Source organism: Elephas maximus, chromosome 25 (genome assembly GCF_024166365.1).
Source record: "Elephas maximus indicus isolate mEleMax1 chromosome 25, mEleMax1 primary haplotype, whole genome shotgun sequence".
In the NCBI taxonomy this organism is placed as follows: Eukaryota; Metazoa; Chordata; class Mammalia; order Proboscidea; family Elephantidae; genus Elephas; species Elephas maximus.
In genome coordinates, this window is record NC_064843.1 from 58125324 (window position 1) to 58145608 (window position 20285).

Here is a 20285-nt window from a genome sequence, read left to right on the forward strand (position 1 = left end):
TTCGTTCTCTGTTTAAACCAGTCTTCCCGTCTCTCCATCCAGGGCACCGGAACTAGCACCTCTGAAAAGTAAAATGATCTATGCAAGCTCCAAGGATGCCATCAAAAAGAAGTTTCAAGGTATGGTGTGGACTTACCGCCAGACACTGAGAGGTGTGGGGGGTTCTTGGAATGGGGGCTGCAGCTCATTTAAGAAGCGCGTTGTCTTCTTTGGGGAGGCTTGGGCGCAAAGAAGAGAAGCACTGCCTGTCTTGAGAAAGACAGCAGAGGGTTTTACTGTGTCTTCTGCCTTCACTGGCCTCTCTCGAGTCTGAACTGCCTGTGTTTAGTGATCCTGTGTCCTGGACGTTGTGTGCAAATCACCTGTTCGGGCTGGTTTTCAGCTAGTTGGAGGTGCTGCCGAGGTTTTCACATAGTAGACTCATTGGTTTGCACTGGTCATAACATAGTAAATCTGCTGTTGGCTTTTGTGTGTAGTTGATGTAATAAAGTCGCAAAAGGAAACGCTCATAAATGAGAAAGGATAATCCATCTCTGCTTTTACTTTTCAGTTGTATTATTTTAGGTAATGGACTCATCTGTGTCCAGAGAAAGGTGCACTCAATCCTTGAGTTGGCTAGTTGTATTTTACTTGCCAGTGGGTGATTGGGGTCCTGATGAGATGCCATACTTACTATCTCCGGCCGGGAGGAAGTGTTGGTATGATGGAAAGAGCATGGGGCAGGTGCCCAGAGACCTGCATTGACGGCTAGGCTTGTTGTCTAACTGCTGTGTGACCTTGGCAAATCGCTTCACCTCCTTGGGCCTTGATTCTCTCAACTGCAGAAGGAGAGGCCTGGCATGGATAGTGTGTGAGCTTCATCTAACGAGGTTCCCACCGCCTTCGTGCTATGGCTGTCTCCAAACAGCTGAGTGAGCCACTGTCACAAGGAGTTGGCCTCCATGTGGTTTTGTTTTGCTGTGACTGACTTTTATATTCTTGTTTGCCCTGTAACAGGTTTGCACTAGGTTGTTCTACTCAGTCAGAAAAACAGTTCTCGTTTCCCTTCTTGACCCCTGCGGCTGCCTGTCCAGTGCCCGTCAGGTTCCCCGTGTGTTCACACTGGTGCTGGGGCACCCCCCAGAAGCATGCGCACCAGTCGGACGTTTTAAAGCGACTGCTTAGCTCCAACACTCCCAAAAAGATTCAGAATGGGTTTATCACTATCCTCACTCTGCATTACCTTACAGGAAAAAGAATTGCTATATAGACTTGATTCGGTGATACAAAAAGATATTTCTGTTGCTTTTTTTAGTTAAACCATCACTGACATTCTCAAATCAGTCCTAACTTAGCCAAAGGTTGACCCGTTAACGCTTTCAGTAGCTTGAGAAATGGTCTTAAAATTATGGCTAGTTGGAAACAGCGCAGCTGTTTGAGAGCTGGCAGCTGTTGACGGGGGAGCCGCTGTGCACAGGTCCGTAACTGAGGTCAACTGTGCTGTGAGGCGCTGCAGTTGTTCTGAGAAAGCAGTCAGTAACACAGTTTACCTCGTTCCCACTGTGATGCGTTTCTTAAATCTGTACTGTACTCCCACTGGAGAAAGCTAGCTGTTTTGTATGGGAAGGGGCTGCCATTTGTAAAGATTCTTATGCTTTAATAGTTGACTAACTCAGCTGTGCAACCGAAACATCTAACTTATATTTTTATTTATATTAAAAAAAAAAATTACCAGATCTGCTTTTCCACTTTTTATAAGTGGACATTATCGATTATTGTAGAGCTTGATGAATTTTCACAAACCGAACGTAACGTTCTGTTTCTTGCTCTCATGACTAGCAACCCCAGGACACTCTGCTCCTCCAAAAGGGTGACCATTATCCTGGCTCCTGACAGCGCCAGCTAGCTGGGGCTGGTTGTGTATGTTTTACAAACGGAATCAGCCAGAATGTATGCTTTTTTGTCTCGCTTCTTTCAGCTAACGTTGTGTTTATGAGGGTCACCCATTCTGACGCGTGTAAGTAATAGGCTGTTTGTTCTCATTACCGTGTAGTATTCCGTTATTTGTACATACCACAGTTTATCTATCCACGCTAGAACTGGTTTTTCAAAAATGGTTGGATAATTTAGAGAAATGGGTAAGCTACCTCCATGATTCTGAATCGAGTGTTTTTTCCTCCCTAGGCATAAAACACGAATGTCAAGCGAATGGGCCAGAAGACCTCAATCGGGCTTGTATTGCAGAGAAGCTAGGTGGATCCTTAATTGTAGCTTTTGAAGGATGCCCCGTGTAGATCATCACTCAGTGCCACAAACCGAAAGCTTCCATGTTCAATGTTATTCTCTCTCTGTATAAGTAAAGCAAATACATTTAGGCCAGGGTCTCACTGAGGGGGAGCTGTCTTACCTTCTGCAGTAAACAAAATATTCTGTAAACATGTGCAAATGGCCCTAAATAAATCTAAAGGTTCATTGGTGTAAAATTAAATTCTTACTGGCTAAATGCCTGTTTTGAGGAGTTGGCTTGTAAAGATTGTTAAACTCAGGATTTGTAGCGATGCAGTTCACAAAACAGTACAAGGCCGTAGGAAGAGACTGCTACACCCTTGTTAACCTCGCCAGTTACTTTGTCTCTTTTGCTTAGAGAATTGGTCATAATTTGGTTATAATTTTGGCCCAAATTCATTATTCTTCGTTGAGCTAAGCTGAATAATGGAAACTAATTCTCCTCACAGCACATAACACTAATAGACTAACTACAGTTAAGATTAAGTCAGGCGGTCTTTACTTCACCAGACGTGTAGCGGTCACCAGATGTGTAGCGGTCACCAGACGTGTAGCGGTCACCAGACGTGTAGCGGTCACCAGACGTGTAGTGGAGACGCCTCGGAACGCGTGTACACTGTAACCAATGCCGATCTCGCAAAGCACTGTTCCAGCACCTGGTGGGAATGAGGGAACGCTGCCTGCACTGTGGGCGTCTCTCTTCTCACTAGTTCCGAGGCTGTTCTGGTGGGTGGACCTTGCATCCTGGAAATCACGGTGTCTCTTCGGGAGAACGTGCAGTGTCTTGTAACAACTAATTGACTTATAATGCAAATGAGGGCTCTATTGTAATATACTTTGTTAATGAAAATGATAAAACAGTCTATTGACAAGCTAGGACACCTATGATATCTTGTGTCTCCTTTGGATTTTTGCTGCTTCTAGTACAATAAGGGGTGGAAGAACATGAAGTTAGTGTTTACCTTGGGGCCTGGGAGGACTTCTTTATTTCCTAAAGTGGTTGACTGTGTGTGAAACGGGAGCAGGTGTGGCGGATGACACTCCTGGGAAGCAGCTCCTGACGGGTTGGACGTGATTGTCTCGACATCACAGAGGTGCACCAACAGTTGAACTTAGAAGTAGCAGTATTGGCTTTATGTAATAAAGGAAGCATTTTTAACTTATCTCTTGTGTAATTATTCACATGTGAATTTGGGATAAAGGATTTTGCCTTCTAAATAAGAGTAAGTCATCAAGGTTTGGGGTGTTCCTGAGTTAAGGTCACAGCTCCTCCTCCTCTGATCGAATGAGGAAGTTGGGAATCCCTTATTCCAAGTGTGTATCCAAATGCCAGACTTATATCATCTCTGTGATTTACTATTTGGGAAATAACAAAGGTTGTCATGCTTAGTTAAAATACCTCTTTGAAAATTGTCTGGAACATAGTGTTGGCTACTGGTTTACCAATAAGCTGTTTATCATTCTTTCATCCTTAATTTCTTATTTCCTCTGCAGCAAAGCAGTGCCTGCAGTGCTAGTGTGTATTAACCAGCCTCCAGTGAAGCGTCGCAGGCCCAGGGCCGCCCTGCTCTGCAGCCTGCTGTGCAGACAGCCAGGCGCTCGGTTCAGGAGTTTTAGAAATAGGGTCTGTGGTTTCGGCCTGAGCAGTAGAGCACTTCTAGAACCACCTCTCATTGCCGTAGGGTGTGCATACAGGTGTGTGCAGGTGTGCAGTGTGTGCTTATGGTGAGGATTTCAGACTGGATACAGGGATGAGTGTAAAAGCCTCCCGGCAACCCATGCTTATTCCAGAAATTGAGAAGATGCTGATAGTTGCTTGTATCTCCATCTGGAAAAGCTTTTGAGAAAAGCTGAAGGGATTCCTGAAGCTGAGGCCCAAGAATCTTTTTAAACAAGCACTCCATGCAATTCTGGTGTGAAACCAGGGGGTTAGACCTTGGTTGACACGCTGCAGGAATAAACTGCAGGTGTACTGTTTGCAGAAAAGATGTACGTTTTCACAAGTGTTAACACTTGGGGTTCATCTATTGATTACTCCTTTGCCCTGAAAAAGAAGCAAATAAATAAAGGCACTCTGGTGGCACAATGGCCAAGTGCCCAGCTGCTAACCAAAAGGTTGGCAGTTCGAACCACCCCGTGGCTCCCCAGGAGAAAGAGCTGGTGATCTGCTCCCGTACAGGGCACTTCACATCTGTCACGTGGGATTGCCGGAGGTCCAACGTCAACTCCTTGGCACCTAACAGCCGCAATGAAGCAGAAATTCAGTCAGAACTTGACTGTGCATGCTGTTATTCCAGGAAACACTCATCTCCGAGAAACAGCAGAGACTGGAGTAACAGGCTTAGTGGAATGCTTTCCACTCCGCAGATGGCAGCCCAGAGTGCTGGCCGGTGCAGGTGCAGGAAGTGCACGTCAGAGCCTGGACGTGCCAGAGGACACGCCACTTTCACGTGATTTAGGGCATTTCTAAAGCATGCAAACAGGGTCCAGCTGGGCTGCAGATGGCAGAAGGGTCATTAGTTGCACTGCGGTGGTTCCGGTAGCTAGGTTTTCAGTAGAAGGAAGCCACTGCTGGAGCAGCGGGTTTTGTTTGGGCCCAGGGATCTCCAAGCCCAAGGCATCCAGGTGTGTGGCTGATGGAGTCCCTGAAGGGCAGCTGGGAGAGGCTGACAGCCCCCCGCCAAGCCCATCAGTGTCCAGCCGGGGGAGGTCAAGTCACTGCGTAAGTCACACAACTGGGACAAAACCCCAGGTCTCCCAGTGTCTGGTCCTGAGTTGTTCCCACCGCACCTTTGGAGAGTTTGTTCTTAATACCTGGAATTCTGAGGTTAGGCCTTGTCGCGTGCCAGGGGTGCAACCTGAACTGGGGCAGGAAGGAGAATACAGCTCTTCTGGGCTCTGAACTCCCTTTAGACCGGAACCTGAACGAGCTGGGGAAGAAGTCAGTAGTGGAGTGTCTAAAATCTTGATTCCCATGCCCAAGGCCTTGCTGTTTCTCTGCCGTCTTCCCTGCACTGCTCACTTTCCCAGACTCCTACCTCGGGTGCTGCCCACGTGCCAGGCACTCTCCCTGCCCGACACAGTGCCACATCCAGCCCAGGCCCATCCTTCGAAGCCAGGCCTAGGAAGAAGCAGTGCTTCCTGTGAGTGGAGCAGCCCAGCTCTTCTGAAGTGACAAGTGCCCTAGTCCAGCCCTAGGTGATTCCTTAACACTGAGCTGCTTCATTCCAAGTGACTGCAGATTCCTGAGCGCTCAGGGGCTCCCACAGGGCAGGGTCAGCGCTCAGGGGCTCTCACACGCCAGGGAGCCGTGAATGGCCGACCCTGAGCCTGGTTCCTGGGGTGCCTATACATTCTGAGGAACGCCAAGGGGGCACCCCAGCCTCTTCTACAGGAATCTGCTGAAGGCTGCTGCCTGGGATTCTGTCCTGAACAAGTGGCATGTTTCCCAGGCGAGCGAGGGAGCCTTGCCTAGGCCCAGCTGCAGTGCAGCCCCACCTGCAGCCTAGGTGCCCCCTGCTGCCCAGGAGAGGCCACAGCTGGGCCCTACTGCCACTCAGACCCTGTGGGGTTGGTGGGGAGGACAGGTGGCAAATGGAGCTGCAGATAATGTACCCCAAAGTAACATTTCCTGACCCCCTAGTCCAGCTCATGGGGGCCTCACACCCTGCCTGCCTTCACTTCCCCGCATTCCTCACCAGGTGGTCTGGAGTGTGTAGGGCTGTCGCTGGGGCCCAGTGGCCTGCCATCACCCAGGAGAACCCAAAAGCAGCAGCTCAGCATCCCCAGGGCCCCTTGTCCCTTTCTTTCCCGAGGCTCACAACTAGTCTCCGGCTTGCTTCCACCTTCCTCTGATGCCCTCTGAGGCCGTCTACCGAGCCCTTGGTTCTCCAGTGACTGAGGATGGGGAAGCTAGCTGGAAACCCAGGTTCCAGGCACCCCCAGACGACTCCCGCTGGCTGATTTCCCAGCCACTGGCCGTGTGTAAGGCCACCCATGCAGGAGGAAGCATTGTCTCCCCAACTGAAAACCGTCCTCTAGTCCGGAGCCCCCGCACCAAGTACACAGCACTCGCATGTGCAGGGGTGGCCAGGTTCATGGGGCCCAGTGGCTGCTACGGCCAGACCTGGTGTGGGAGCTGGCCTGTACCTTCACTTCCTGGGACTCGATGCAAAGTGGGGTGAGGTGCACCTCCCACGGAGGCTGAATGGGTTGACAGGAGAATCATCTGGTGTCACTTCCTCCTACTCAGTCTCCAGGTCAGAAACCATGGCATCAATGTCCCAAGCCCTCTGGGCCCTCTACCGTGGCCCCTCTGCAGAGGCCCAGAACAGATAAGCTGGTCTCCCTGTGTGAAAACCCTCAGTGGCTGCTATGCCTTACCTCTGGGATTCCTGAGTCTTTCATAAGCTGGCTCCAGACCCCTTTCAACCTCACCTTCCCTCCACAGCCCTATCGACAACCACCCCCAGACCCCACTGTGCCCTGGACACCTCTGCACCCACTGCTGCCTCTGCCGGGACGCCTTCCCCTCCCCCACCTGACAGGCACCTGATCCTTTTTAAGCTGTGGCTTAAAGCTCTTCTCTGGGGAGCCAGAAATTTTCCAGCGTCACACAAAACCATCACGGCACGGGTGGGCGGTCACTGGACCAGGCGCTCCCAGAGAGCCAGGCTGGGTCTTGGCCGTGCAGTTCGGGGCCCCCCTTGCCTGCACTTGGCAGGTCCTCAGTTAGAGCAGGAGGACGCATGTGCCACTCGAATACTTCCCAAGGTCTTGTGTTCCCATGACAGCTGCCCCCAGAGGTCACACCCAGTGCCTGGAGGGTGGTGGAGATGCAGAGGTGACAGCAGGTTGGAGGCCTAGCATCTTGGGTTGTGGTGACCACCTTCCCTTCTAAATCCCGTGTTGCTGGACCTGCCATCAAACTGCCCTGCCTTCTCCCAGCCAAGCTCAAGTCTTCCCAAAGCTTGGAGTCTTGGAAGAAAGGTAAGAGAGACCAGCACTTGGCCAGGGCTGCTGTACTGATGGTGGCCTGTTACCAAGACTGGCTGTTCCTGCCACCAAGACCCTGGTGCCCCATCCCTGGACTGGCTCAAGCCTCCTATGACTCAGTGCTGCCAGATGTCCACCTCCAAATCCCCTTTCCGCTAGGCTCCAGGCTTTTGTCACTGACACGCCAAGACTCCTATCTGACTCACCTCCTGACCCAAGGCTCTCCTGAACCAGGCTGCCTTGGTCCACCTAGTACACCTAGTCTATGAGAACCCTTGCTTCCACTGGTCTGCTTCAACCTGGGCTGTCCCTCCAGTTACCCGTGTTCATTCCGGGAACTTACACCCACAGGGCACCCCACTCCCCGTCCCAGTCCTGCTCACAGCACCTCTACACTCTCAAGGGCAAGGCCTGCAGGCAGAGCCATCTGTCCCTAGGTGTCCCAGATGCTCCCTTCTGCAGGAGAGAGAAAGCAGGCAGAGGCCTGGGGCCTGGGTGGGCTGGCGAGGAGCAGCTCTGGGGGGCCAGGAAGCAGCAAGTTTGACTCCCACTCTAGAAAAGAGCTGCTTGACCCCCAGGATTCCCCAAAACTGACCCACAATTTGGTTCCTCATCCCTGGCCCAAAGGCCTGGTTGGGGGAGCCCTGCAGAAGACACAGACTGTAGCTCCGGCGACAACATGGGCTTTAATAGCATGAACATCCAGGAGGTCACACATCGGTTCTGGTTGGTAACTTCTTCCAGGGGTGAGGGGTGGCTGGGCCGGACCCCTCCAGTCTTTGCCACAGCCTCTGAGAACTACCCCCCGCCCCTGCCACCACACCAAGAAAAGACACAACATTGCACTGATTGATACACAGACAGCCCAGCCTGGCCTTCCCAGCACACCGTGGGTTCTGTTCGAAGCAGTGGATTATGGGCTTTGGCATCTGCTCGGCAGTGGTCCAGGGCTGGTCCCGGGAATAGTGTTTATCAAATGTTACAAAGGTGCTTTTACAAACTGGGGTCTGGAAGATTTATTTCTGTGGTTCCAAGACTCTCGTCTTGAATGGCTTCTCTCTTGGAGTTACCAGAAGTTGGGCCTGGATAACGAGTGCTGTGTAGGTTGATTTCTTTGTAAGGAATGTGTAAGGCATTTTGGTAAGTTAAACAGTAACTTCTTTTTCCACAGAGGAGACTCACACTGAAGTGCCCTCCTTTGAGCTGCTACCGTCCCCCTGTGGACAGAGTAGGGCAGAGTGAGGCAGAGGCTGGGCCAAGAACAAGCGAAAGCCACCACCCCAACCCCAGGCTGGTGACCCTGCACCCTGGGGAAGCTCTAGCCACACCCCGCCTCACTGGATTAAGACCCCCAGACCATCCTAGTCTCTTTTTCCGGAGCTCAGCATGGGTGTTTGTGAAAACAGCTGACCCCAGGGCTTGGAGGAGAGCCTGGGTAGGGGTGTTAGGCAGGAGCTGAGGATGCAGGGGAAGGGAGGGAGGGCCTTGAGCCCGGGTGGGAACTCTCGGTCCCACAGGCCATGGGAGCTGGGCAGGGGCAGGGGCCCTGGCACACTGGAGAGAGGCCTGGAGCAGGCAGTGAGGGTCAGAGGCCCACTTCCCACCAAGAGAGGAGCCTCGGCAGGGGGTATCTCAGCAGGGCCTGACACCTTTCTGCCCATCCTGGCTCCCCAGCTCGGCACCACACCCAGCAGAGGTGGGCACCACAGCAGTTCCCCTCCAGCAGCTGACCCAGCCCCAGGCTGCATGGGCAGGGTGGGTGACACTCACCGCTTTGTCCAGCTGCTCCTGCAGCTTCTTCACCATGTCCTTCTCCTTGGCCAGCTGCTCCTGGGTTGTCTTCAGAAGCTCCTGCAGTTTGGTGGCTGCACGGCCCAGGTCACTTGTGAGCTTCTTCTCTTTCTCTAGTCTTTCCTGTGGCCAGAGGATTGAAGGGGGTCAGCCTAACCCTGACCCGCAGGGCCACTCTGGTGACGCCTGTGGGCCAGACGATGGCGAGGGCAGGAGGAGGACCTGTCGTCTCTTGGTTATCTACCAGCCGGTCCACAGAACTTTCTGTGACGGAATGTTTTAATCTGTAGTGGCCAATGTGGGAGCCACCAGACATAGGTCTACTGAGCACTTGAAACGTGGCGAGTACAACTGGAGAACAGAACTTCACATCTCCATATCTGCCCAGTGGCTACATCTGACCCTGCAGGCTCAGCCCCCAGCCCCCTGCCTCAAGACCAGCTCCTCTCCACTCCCCTCTGGGCAGATGGCCCAGCCAGAGCCCTGGGCACACCCTACCTCAGACTCCACCCCAGGCCCAGCCCCTGGGGTGCCCCTGCCCCACCTTCAGTTGCCCGGCCTCCTGTGCATCTGAAGACCCCAGGGGACTGGCAGTGCGGAGTCTCTCCAACTCTTCCTGTAGTCGGCATGCAGCGTTCTGAGCCTTGTCAGAGACGGGGTGAGAGGAGAAGAGGTGAGGGGAGCAAGGCCTGGCGGTAGGGAGACACCTGACAACCCAACCTGCAAGCAGAATCACCCCCTACAAGCCCTGCTGGAAAGGGAGGGCATCCTGGCTCCAACCTGTGGCTGGACACTTTAGCAAGACCCTCGTGTACCAGGAGGACAAGCCCAAGTCCCCGAGGACTCGGGAACTACCCCTGAGACAGTGGCTGTGCTCCAACCATGCCCCCTTCCCGTCCCTTGGGTCCCTGGTGTGCCCAAAAGCCTACAGTGCCACCGGTGGGCCAGGGATGGACAGGGAGGCCGCTTTCCCTGGACAGGCGTGCAGGGCCTGACCTCTTCAAACTCGGCCGTGAGCTTCTGCCGCTGTGTATGCTCGCCCTCCAGGATGGCCTCTGTCTGCTCCAGCTGTATTTTCAACTGTGTGGAAACACCAGACTGGCAATCTGCTTTAAGGGCCCTCTTGGAGCCCAGGACTCTCAGGCAGGCTGAGACTTGGCGCGGCCTTCTAGCTGCGTTTAGTACTCCTTCGGCCTGCCCTGCCTCCAGCTGGCCAGTGAGACTTCCTGTCTGCCCAGAGCAGCTGGCCGGGTGCTCCAGCGCTCACCCTCCGGGGAGACGAGACCTCAGCCCCCTACGTAGAGAGCCTGCGATGGTCGACGGAGATGCTGACCTCGGGCACCTTTAGCAAGGCCCAGATGGCAAGGACATCTCAGAGCCACCAAGCAGGTCCTGTCCCACAGAAGCCCCACCTGCAGCCATGCCACTGTTACTTGGTGACAGCCCCTATTTCCTGGTAAGGACCGTCAGGGGCAGCATATGTCTCCCTAACAACTTCTACCAAGGGCTGCCATGGGAATTGAGTTCCTTTTGTGGCTGAACGCCCCCATCCCCCCCGCAGTGTCCCTGGAACAAAGGCCACCTCCACCTATACCTGCCCACAGGATGCACGCGCAGAACCACAGGCCAAGGCCCACCCCACACCATCCCCCTCTCTGCTGCTGCCAGCCACTCCCCCACCCCCTGCTCTGTGGAGTTCTCAGACCTAGGTGGGCCCTCCCTGTGCACCTGGGCAAAGCTGCAAGTAGCGGGTGGGTGAAGAAGGGCAGAGCCACTGTGATTAGTGAAAAGGAAGGCCCTGAGCCTGGACCCCAGTGGGCTGGGGGGAGCCCCACAGGTGGTTAGTGACAGACGTCTGGGACCGCTCACCGCCCTAACCTCGACGGGGTCCTGCTCAGCTGCGGGGACCTCTGGGGGGGCAGCCAGGGACCCCACTACTTCAGCATCCTCTACGTGGCTCTTCATCTCACTCAACTGCTGCCTGACCTGAAACAGGGAGGGTGTGTTTGTGCAGAGACATGGCTGCTGCTGCCCACCCACCTCACCACGCAGGACCCTGCTTGGGACAGCCGCTGCTGCCCACACAGGTGGCTCCAAGGGGGCCTGGCTTGGTAACTGTGACCTACGTCTCCGTCCCCACCTGCCATGCAAGTGCACTGGGGCAGGGTCCAGTGCCCCCACGCAGGCTCGTCGCCCAGGCCCGGTGCAGAAAGGGGCTCTGGTAGGTGGCTCAGTCTGGACCGCAGCCCCCAGCGCAGGCAGGTGTGTGAGTACAGCAGTCCCTGGGGAGGCCCACCAGTACCGGGAGTATGGTCCTACGGGATCTTCTCAGAACACCAGAGATGTGCGCTTCTATCTCAAATCTCCCAGTTTCTAAATATCTACCAACTCATTCAAGATTTTTAAAGGCCTGTGCAGGACAGAGACAAGGTCCTTGTCTTGGAGCCCCACCTGGGCTAGCACTGGGGACAGCGAGGCCCCACTGCAGCCCCACTGCCCACTCCTGAGGCTGGGCCTGAACTCTGCAAGGCACTGGGACCTGGGTCAGATGCCATGGCTGAGAGGCAGGCTCAGGGGCCGCCTGCACAGCAGGAAGCTCCTCCAGGTGGAGCAAGATTGCCCAGGGCAGGCAGGCCCTGCACACATAGTCCAGGCGCGACCAGACTAGGCTAAGCTGTAGCTCCTGGTGAGAAAAAGTCCCAGGAGGGCGAGGGACTTGCTCAAAACCACAGGACAAAGGTCCCTGTCCTCCTTAAGGGACGCCCTGGCCCACAGGAAGTACACGTCCCCAGACTCCCAGCCCTGAGCTCACTCTCCTTGATCAGGGACCACACTGGGGGGGCGTGGGAAATCAAGAGCGACTACCCGGGTCCTGGTGGTGATGAGACCAGCTCTGAGTGCCTGGCAAACATGCAAGGAGGCCCCCTCTAGATGGCACAGGGACATGCACGTGCCCACTCTATTGAGCCACCTTACCTGGCAGATTATGCACACACACATGTGCGCACACATGTGTGCACACACGTACAACCCCACGCTCCCACCGCCCCCAGGGGACAACTGCACTTACTAGGGCTAGCTCGTCGCTTTGCTTCTGAGCTTCGCTCTTGGCTGCGTCCAGCTGAGACTGAGATTCTAACAAAAGCTGCCTCAACTTGGGGGGACAACAGAGCCAGGTGCCAGGGAAAAGGGAAAGAAGAAGCCAGTTACTGAGAGTCCGCACTGGCCAGTGCGTCCACCTCACCGAGACCCTGGGAACTCCTGCAGAGACAGGCCCGAGGGGGCTGCTGTGGCTCCAGCTGCGCTGTCGTCACGAAGCCCCGGATGGGCAGCGTTCAGTGCACGCCTCGTCTCAGGCCTTCCCAAAACTTTACAGACGATTATCTCTCACAAAAACAGCCTAGAAGTCTGCGGTTAAACCAACATCAGGGGCCTTCAAATTTGTGCTTTCTGCTTCTCGACGGTAAGATAAACATCACTGCTTTAAATCCGCACGCCCCAGAAATGGTGGCACTGAGCCAGGAGTGTCCCGCTAAGGAGCACGTGCAGTGTCTCTCGGTGTGAGGCTGCCTCTTTGAGATCAGCCCCTACATACTCTCTCAGGTCCGACAGCCCCAGGCCAGGGCTCACTGGGCTGGGGGTGCTGGGTAGACCGCAGGCCCTGGGTGGGCTGGGGGGAGCTGAGTGGACTGTGGGCCCTGGGTAGGCTGAGTGGACCGAGGGTCCTGGGTGGGCTGGGGGAGCTGAGTGGACTGTGGGCCCTGGGTGGGCTGAGTGGACTGAGGGTCCTGGGTGGGCTGGGGGAGCTGAGTGGACCGTGGGCCCTGGGTAGGCTGAGTGGACCGAGGGTCCTGGGTGGGCTGGGGGGGCTGAGTGGACCGGGGGCCCTGGGTAGGCTGGGGTGGCTGAGTAGACCGCAGGCCCTGGGTGGGCTGGGAGGGTGCTGAGCGGATCGTGGGCCCTGGGTAGGTGCACTCACCCCTGCCACCTCCTTGGCATAGCTCTGGCACTCGGCACTGGCTGCTGCCATGTGCTTCTCCAGCTCTGCCTCCAAATGCGAGGTGTGCTCCCGCACCTGGAGAGACACACGCAAGCCCGTGTGTGCACACAAGCACATGCATACATGTCCACAACTTCTATGTTGCTGGCACGAGGGCACGAACCCCAGGGAACAGGGCAATGGGGGTGTCACGCATAGCCTGGCCCTGGGATAAGCAAGGCCTGGGAAGAGGCCTATTGGCTGGGGAAACAAGCCAACAAGAAAGCAGCCATGGCGAAAGACCCCTTAATGCCAACGATACCCAGCACATGACACTACCCAGGCTGCTATGTCCTCAGATCCTGTGTGTGTGGGCAGGGGGCCTCCTCCTCCAAGGGCAGAGCTGACTTCAGAGTCTCAGCATGGCAGGGTGGGGTCTGAGCACCTTCCCCATAGAGACAGCACAGAAGAGGCCGCTGTGTGTGGGGTGGGGCCTAGCCTGGCCGGCCAGGCCCTGGTGATTCTGTGTGGGCCCATGGTGTGTCTCAGGCCAGGATGAAGAAGTACATGCCTCTCATTAAGAAGAACAGGCCTGACAGGGTCACCTGGCCTGGTGGATAATAGCCTCTTTTAGGATAAGGGGCCCACAAGGGGAAGTAACTCAAATGGGCTCTGGAACGAGGCATGTTTCAGGGACTCGAGGGGCAGGGGAAGCAGCTGAGCAGAGCCCTGCACACACCTGGTCAGCACTCTCCAGTTCTCCTCTCAGCCGCTCTACAATCTCTTCAAGATGCTTCACCTTGACACGAGACTGGAAGCGAGAGAGGCCCCATGAAAATACAGCCAGGAGAGCCACAGCACCTCGTCAGAGGCTGCTCTGGGGCTCAGCTGGCCCCCTTCTCCCCCAGCCATGCCCACACAGCCTCACAACCTCTCGTGGGTGTGGGCGAGGAGGCCAGCATGAGACTGGGAGCCAGGCCGAGGAGAGCTCAGCTGTCACCCTGCAGCCACACTTCACATGGGTCACCAGGAAACTCCCCACCGACGCACACCCCACAAGTGACACAGGTGGTGATGTCCGCTTCCTGGATTTAGGGCACGTGGGCCCAGCTGTCCGTCTTAGTGAGTTACACTTGGGTTTTTAGGGAAGGGGTGGAAGCCGAGCCTCCTGTGCCACAGCCTGTCACTGGACCTGTGCTGGTGGGGGGGGAGGGGCGGGGGTCCCCGGTCCCAAGGGCCCGGGCAGCCCCCAGTACCTTCTGCAGCTCCTCCTCCGTGGTGCTGACTTTGGCCTTCCACACTTGCTCCTCCTCTTCGACGCTCTTCTGCAGGTCCCTGAGCATGCCCTCCTGCAGAGCAACAGGTGTGAGGCAGGGACCCGGACGGCCGCTGCCCAGGGCCTCCAGGTGCTGGCCTCTCCCTCCCCATGCCCAGCCCACTCAATCACACACCCGTCTTCTGTCCCCGCCCTGCCACCAGTTACATGGGATTAAAGGTGGCCACAGTCCGGGGGCGGGGGTGCTGTGGCCTGGGTGCCAGTGCCGGCTTCAGGGCTGACACAGGCACGTGATGGAACGAAGCCAGCAGGACTCTCGTAACCACCAGGCTTTGCCCCCAGGATGAGGTACGCAGGAAGGGCAGACAGGGGCTGGGAGGGCTGGGCTCACTTGCTCTTGGGGTCACAGGATAGGGTTCTGTGCAGCAGTCAGCAAGACACTCATCACTTCCTCCCAAGAGTGATTACCTTCTTACAACCAAGCCAGCCCCAAACCTTTACTCAACTCCCTCCACAGCTTAGTAACCACGGGATGCCTCAGATCCACCCCCTTATCACTCAGCTGAAGAAGTGGGGCCCGGAGAGGTTAAGACCTGTCCTCCACCGCCTGCCACCTGCTGGGTCCCAAACAGTCCCTCCCCACAGCCCCAGGCTGCTGGCTTACCGTCTCCGCCAGGATGCTGCGGTACTGGTCACACTCGGCCTGCAAGGTGTTCTGTGCATCCTCTGCCTCCTGCAGCCTGGAGGCCAGGTCCTGGGTGGGGGGAGAGTGGGGTCTGGTTAGCCCAACCAGGTGTCCTCCTGGCTGGGATGAGGCGACTCGGCTCCCACCCTGCTCACCGGAGAAGGCTCCGTAGGGGCCGGCGGCTGCTTCCGCAGCTCTGAGCCTTTCTCTTGGAGCTCCCGCAGCCACTCGGCGTAATTCTGCAAGAGAGGCAGAGGAGGGGCCTAGCGGCGCTGCCTGTGAAGGCTCAGGGTGCACAGGGCTGGGGTGGGCTCCCCTCTCTTACCTGGTGCGATATGGCAGTGAGCTCTGGCAGGACGGACTGCAGGGCCTCTCTGGTCTGTGTCTCAGTCAGGTGGAGCTGCCGCTCAGACTCCTCCTGTGGGCGGGGGGGAGGGGTGTGAGAGGGATAACTGGGGAGCAGGGTGAGGACACCCCAGGGGTGTGTATTTGTGCCTATGTCTTCCTCCAGGAAGGGCACAGCCTCAGTGTTCCCAGGGAGACAAGAGCCAAACACAGGGAAGACAAAATGAGATGGCTCGTGGGCAGAGCTGGTCGGGGGTGTTTAACACCAGCCTGTGCCTAGCACCCCTCAACAGACCAAGCTCTAATGGGGGTAATGTGGCAGCCCCCAATGGCAGGGACATGGCAGGGATGCTCAATACATGCTCATTTTCCGTGTGTGTTGCGGGGGGTAGGGGGGAGGACCCAAGACTGGGCGACGGAGTGGGATGGGAAGGAGCCGGGGAGCAGTCAGGACACCCCAAATGCTGGAAAGCAGAGTTGAGATGGGGCTGATAGTAAAGGCAGAGAAGAGGCACGTCTGACAGCAGCGACCAGCCTCAGGGGTTTCTCTCCAGTGACCAGGAGATGGCCTGCACTGCAGATGGCGAAACAGGCTCAGTGAGGCTCAGAGACTTTGTCTGGGGCCCAGGGGTCACTCTGGCACTGGAGCCCAGCAGTCCTTCTGAGGAAGGGGTGGCAGCTCCCGCCCAGCACAAACTGGAGAAAAAGAATGGCTGACCCAGGTACACCGCAAAGCCCAGAGCAGGGTGGCAGAGCTCCACCCTGTAGGAGGCCCCCGAAGGTTCCGGCTACAGGTATTTCTGAATAACCTGTCTCCCGAAGGCTGACGCTGCTGCCAGCCCTGGCCAAGACCCGGCCATGCCTGTCAGCTGGGACTAGGAACCCTAACCAGGTAGAGCTGCCGGAGGTGACAGGGCATTCTGGACTGTGTGCTATGGAGAACAGCTATGAACACTCAGCATGGCCACTGCACACACATCCTGCACTCCTCTCTGCAAAGTGCTGAAACATGACTGGTTATTCAGATAGTGCCCGGGGTCCCCCTGAGCCAGAAGACCCTGAGGCCAGTTCCTGTCTGTATGGCTGTGTGACTGTGAGCAAGGCAGGTGACCTCTCCAGTCACAGCTTCTGTGTGTGCCACACAGAGGCCAGAACGTCCCTGAAGTCACTCCTAGGGCTCAAAGCCCAAGGTTCTAGCAGCTCTGACTGGAGGCCAGCCCTCCACCCCTGCCCTGTCTTGGGGTCCTTGTCTGATGAAGCTTTCCTGCTTCCTGGGATGGTTGATGAAGGTCACTGCAAGACTCATGACTTGAGACAGACAGACATGTAAGAATGAGGCTGGCTGCCCAGAGGCACTCCTCAAGGGATAGACACATGTGGCCAAAGGACCAGTGGGTGAGGATCCCAGGGCCAGGAGCCCCAGCACGGCTGGGCTGGCCAACTGCTCGTGTCTTAAAGCCGCTGTTGACCATCTTGGGAGGCCGGAGTAGCGCCTTCCAGAAGACTCTGCAGGTCATGTCTCTGCCCAAGTCTCAGCACTGGCCCCTATCGAGGCTCCAGGGCAATGTGGGGACCCTCAGGAACGGTGACATCCCCACGCCTCAGGCCAATGTGGAAATGATTCCTGAGGGCTCGCTACAAAAAATGTCTTCTTCTGTGACTTAAAGATTAATCACAGAATGCACCGGGCCAAGCCTGCATGACCCCAGAGAGCCTAAGAAGCAGGACTATTCAGACAAGATACCATGGAAGCAAAATGATGAAAACAAGTGTCTTCAACTGGTCCCTCTGCCCAGAGGCTGCATGCAACTCTGCCCCCTGGTGGCAGAGGCCAGGAGAGCACGTGCAATCCAGTGTGCACCCTTCTGACTCATCTCAACGAAGTGGAGAAAAGAAAGGAGGGAGGGAAGAAGAAAGAAAGGAAGGAAAGAGAGGCAACGCAGAAGCTCAGGGGTTGCCCTGTGTGCCAGCCCCCCACCGCCCACCGAGGACTGCTCTGAGGTGTCTGGGCAGATGCGTCTGAGGATCGACCAGGAGGCTGACCTTGGCCTGGGTCAGGGAGCGCAGCTTCTCCTCGCAGGCCCTCTCAGCTGTGGACAGTGCCTCCATGGCCTTCCAGTTCTTCTCCCGGAGGTCCTGGGGGTGGGGGGTGGTGGGCAGGGAGGGCACGTGGGGAACATCAGCGGCCGCACGGACCACACGGCCCCACAAGCTGCCCCCGCATTGGGCATCTGCCCAACCCATTCCAAACCCCAAAGCAGACCTGCTAAGGGACACAATGCCCTCTTCTTTGGCCCACCCCATCAGCTTGTGACCTCTCTTAAGCAGCACTTCAGGCCATGGCGGCCCCGCCCGACATGGGGTGGGCAGGCCACAAGGTGTGAAGAGGCAAGCCCCTCAGACAGGCTGCAGACGGAGGCGCGGAAGGTCAGCCTGTCCCTTGGATCTCAGCCCTGCTCAGGCCACCAGAGCCAGGCTGACCTGCTTGGCCAGCAAAGCCCCTTTCTGACTCTCTCAGGGCAATTTCAGAGAAAAGGTTCCTCAGGCTGTTTCTGAAAAAGCAACCCCTCTCAGGCCCGGCCTCTGCCCAGGCCTTCCCCCAATACGCCCTCTGCAGCAGCGCCTGCCCCGGACACTCACGTTGTTCTTCACCTTCTGCTGTTCCACAGCTTCTCTGAGCTCAGTGGCCTCCTTCTCCAGAGATGACACTTGGGACTCCAGCTCCTGGAGGCTGACGGGAGACAGTGGGTTCACTGCTCTGGTCCTGAGGCCCCACAGCCCCACTGCCCAGGTTCTACCTCAGGTGTTCCCCTTCCTCTGTCCATGGTTCCTCCCTGGCCCAAGGCCCCAGTCCAGCAAGGGTCACGCAGACCACCTCCACCAGGGCCTGCCCAGGTCCACCTGGAGTGCACAAGCTGAGCAAGAGCCAGCTTGCTCCAGCCCCCATCAGTCCAGGGTGCTGGGGGCCGGGGTGCAGAACCCAGAGGCTGTCCCAGATTCTCACTGGCTGCTGGGGCTGGGAGGGGCTGAAGAGGCCACAGTGGCCTGGGCGGCTATGCGTTCCACACCCTGCTTCCCGTGCGGTGTGTCTGTTACTTCGTGAGCTGCACCCACTAGACCTGGTCCTACCCCACCACCACAGACGTGGCAGCCGGCTTCTCTCTGCGGCTCTGCTGACCTGCAGAGACCCCCCACCCCCTGCAAGCTAAGACTCATGACAGCTGCCATCCACACACCAATGGAGACTCGGAGCAGCCACCCGGGTCACTGACTTCCCACCACTGGGAAGTGAGGCCATCTGCCCAAAACCAAGCTCTTCCAAGACCCCCAGCCTTCTCCTCTGTTCTGTGCCCTGGGGTGTGAGTGTGAAGGATCACCACAGGTGAACCCAGAGCCGTGGGACCGGCGAGATAATGGCCCTAGCCTTCTTGCTTCCTTCTAGGTCCGAGCCCTGTGGCTGAGCCCACCCTCACCCAGAAAGGGAAGGGGCGACGTGAGAACTGCACTAGCTCTTCTGAGGAACAAGCTTCCAGTGAGCATATGAGTATGTTACACTCTCTGTGTGAGAAAGATGGGAAAGGCCCCAAAGACACACGAAACCCAACGTCCAGAGCTGACGTGAATCGAAGCAATGCGGGCCATTCTGAGGCACAGGGAAGAAATCCTCATCCCCAGAGGTGGGTGCTCTGTGGGGGCGGGGGTGCCATCAGCGCAGGGAGGCGCGGGGCTCTGGCCAGCAGCCGGCCTGCACGGGCCCATGCATACGCCCCCACCCACCTGCCTGCCAACATGACTTTTAAACTTCAGGTGGTATCACATCAGTGGGTCAGGAAAGCAATTTAGTGGGGTACCAACACTTAACAAAAAACAAGACAAAAGGCAACAGCACAACCACATGTACGAAAGGTAAGTTGGGTTTGTCAAACTCTTCAGATACATGTGAGTGAATCTACTGTATTTCCCACCATGAGCCGCGGTCAAAGCTTCACAGAAAGCCTCATTCTGGCTCCCTGACACTGCCGCGGCACTGCTGGCCACCACACAGCCTCACAGTTTTACCCTAAACGCAACTTGCATTTGGCCTGCAAGACAGGGTTGGTTTCGGACCCACAGACCCTGCCCCTGCCAAAGCCTGGCTGGGAGCCCTCAGGAGCCCCACACCTCACAACTTGCTCCCGACACCCCCCCATTATACAACAACCTGCTTCCAGCCAGCAACCCCGAGAGTGGCCCCCAGGAGAACAAAACCCCGAAGAAGAAGAGAGCCAAGCCAGCAGGGGCAGGGACCTGGTTCCAGAATTTCTGGGGCCAGTTTACGAGTCTACACAACAGAGGAGTTGACCCAGACTGGATTCAACTTTCAGAAACTTGTTTGGGAAGGAAATAAAAATCAGATTTCACCAGACACATCTGCATGAGGCAAAAAAGTAAAATTGTGCCTTTTAGTACAAGGCTGAGTCACCCCAGTAACTCACTGTATGGGCCAAGATCTCACCTTAAAGCACAAGGGCAGAAACCCCAACACGCACAAGCTCCCTGCCCCCCAGTCATCGCCCCTGAGAACCAAGTCGGCCCAAGGTCTCTGGAGCCAAGGGCGCCAGCGGGGAGTCAGGCCGAGGGGCTGGGCTGGGTCTCCCGTGACTTGTACTGGGCCTGTGGGAGGCTGGCTTCCTTCCCAGCCCCCAACCCCAGGGCCAGATGTGGACCACACTGGGTGAGAAGCGTACAGTCGTTGACTCACCGCAGTGACAGCCAAGGAGAGGGGGCCGTGTTGGCTGGATGACTGGGGAGTGGACACACCCATGCTCACCTCCTTCCCTGGGGCTGGCTCTGTGGACTCTCGGCCTCATGAGCACCTGCTCCAGGTAACAATCCCAAGGACTCTAGCCAGACTTGTGATCCCCACCCAGGTGTTGGCCCCAGCCCTCCAACAGTCCCTGACCATGCCC

General features: G+C 56.5%; 2 protein-coding genes across 7 annotated transcripts in view; one reads left to right on the forward strand and one right to left on the reverse strand.

Annotated features, from left to right (window-relative positions):
* The window catches only part of DSTN (destrin, actin depolymerizing factor), a 42727-nt gene extending 39283 nt beyond the window's left edge, over positions 1-3444 (forward strand). Inside the window, exons 3-4 of the mRNA XM_049869945.1 lie at positions 43-119; positions 2164-3444. Of these exons, the coding sequence (XP_049725902.1) occupies positions 43-119; positions 2164-2273 (187 nt within the window). The 3' untranslated portion in view covers positions 2274-3444. The remainder of the gene's footprint in view (positions 1-42; positions 120-2163) is intronic.
* A 4483-nt stretch (positions 3445-7927) lies between these two features.
* Positions 7928-20285, reverse strand: part of RRBP1 (ribosome binding protein 1) — a 68244-nt gene continuing 55886 nt past the window's right edge. Inside the window, exons 11-24 of one of the 6 annotated variants that reach the window (XM_049869940.1) lie at positions 17977-18067; positions 17380-17472; positions 15317-15409; positions 15147-15230; positions 14971-15060; positions 14287-14379; positions 13770-13841; positions 13031-13126; positions 12122-12205; positions 10930-11037; positions 10048-10131; positions 9596-9694; positions 9031-9174; positions 7928-8477 (exon numbers count right to left, since the gene is read on the reverse strand). In XM_049869940.1, the coding sequence (XP_049725897.1) occupies positions 8439-8477; positions 9031-9174; positions 9596-9694; positions 10048-10131; positions 10930-11037; positions 12122-12205; positions 13031-13126; positions 13770-13841; positions 14287-14379; positions 14971-15060; positions 15147-15230; positions 15317-15409; positions 17380-17472; positions 17977-18067 (1270 nt within the window). In that variant the 3' untranslated portion in view covers positions 7928-8438. Of the gene's footprint in view, positions 8478-9030; positions 9175-9595; positions 9695-10047; positions 10132-10920; positions 11038-12121; positions 12206-13030; positions 13127-13769; positions 13842-14286; positions 14380-14970; positions 15061-15146; positions 15231-15316; positions 15410-17379; positions 17473-17976; positions 18068-20285 lie in introns of all 6 variants that reach the window. The other 5 variants (XM_049869939.1, XM_049869943.1, XM_049869942.1 and 2 more) reach the window with 5 other exon arrangements.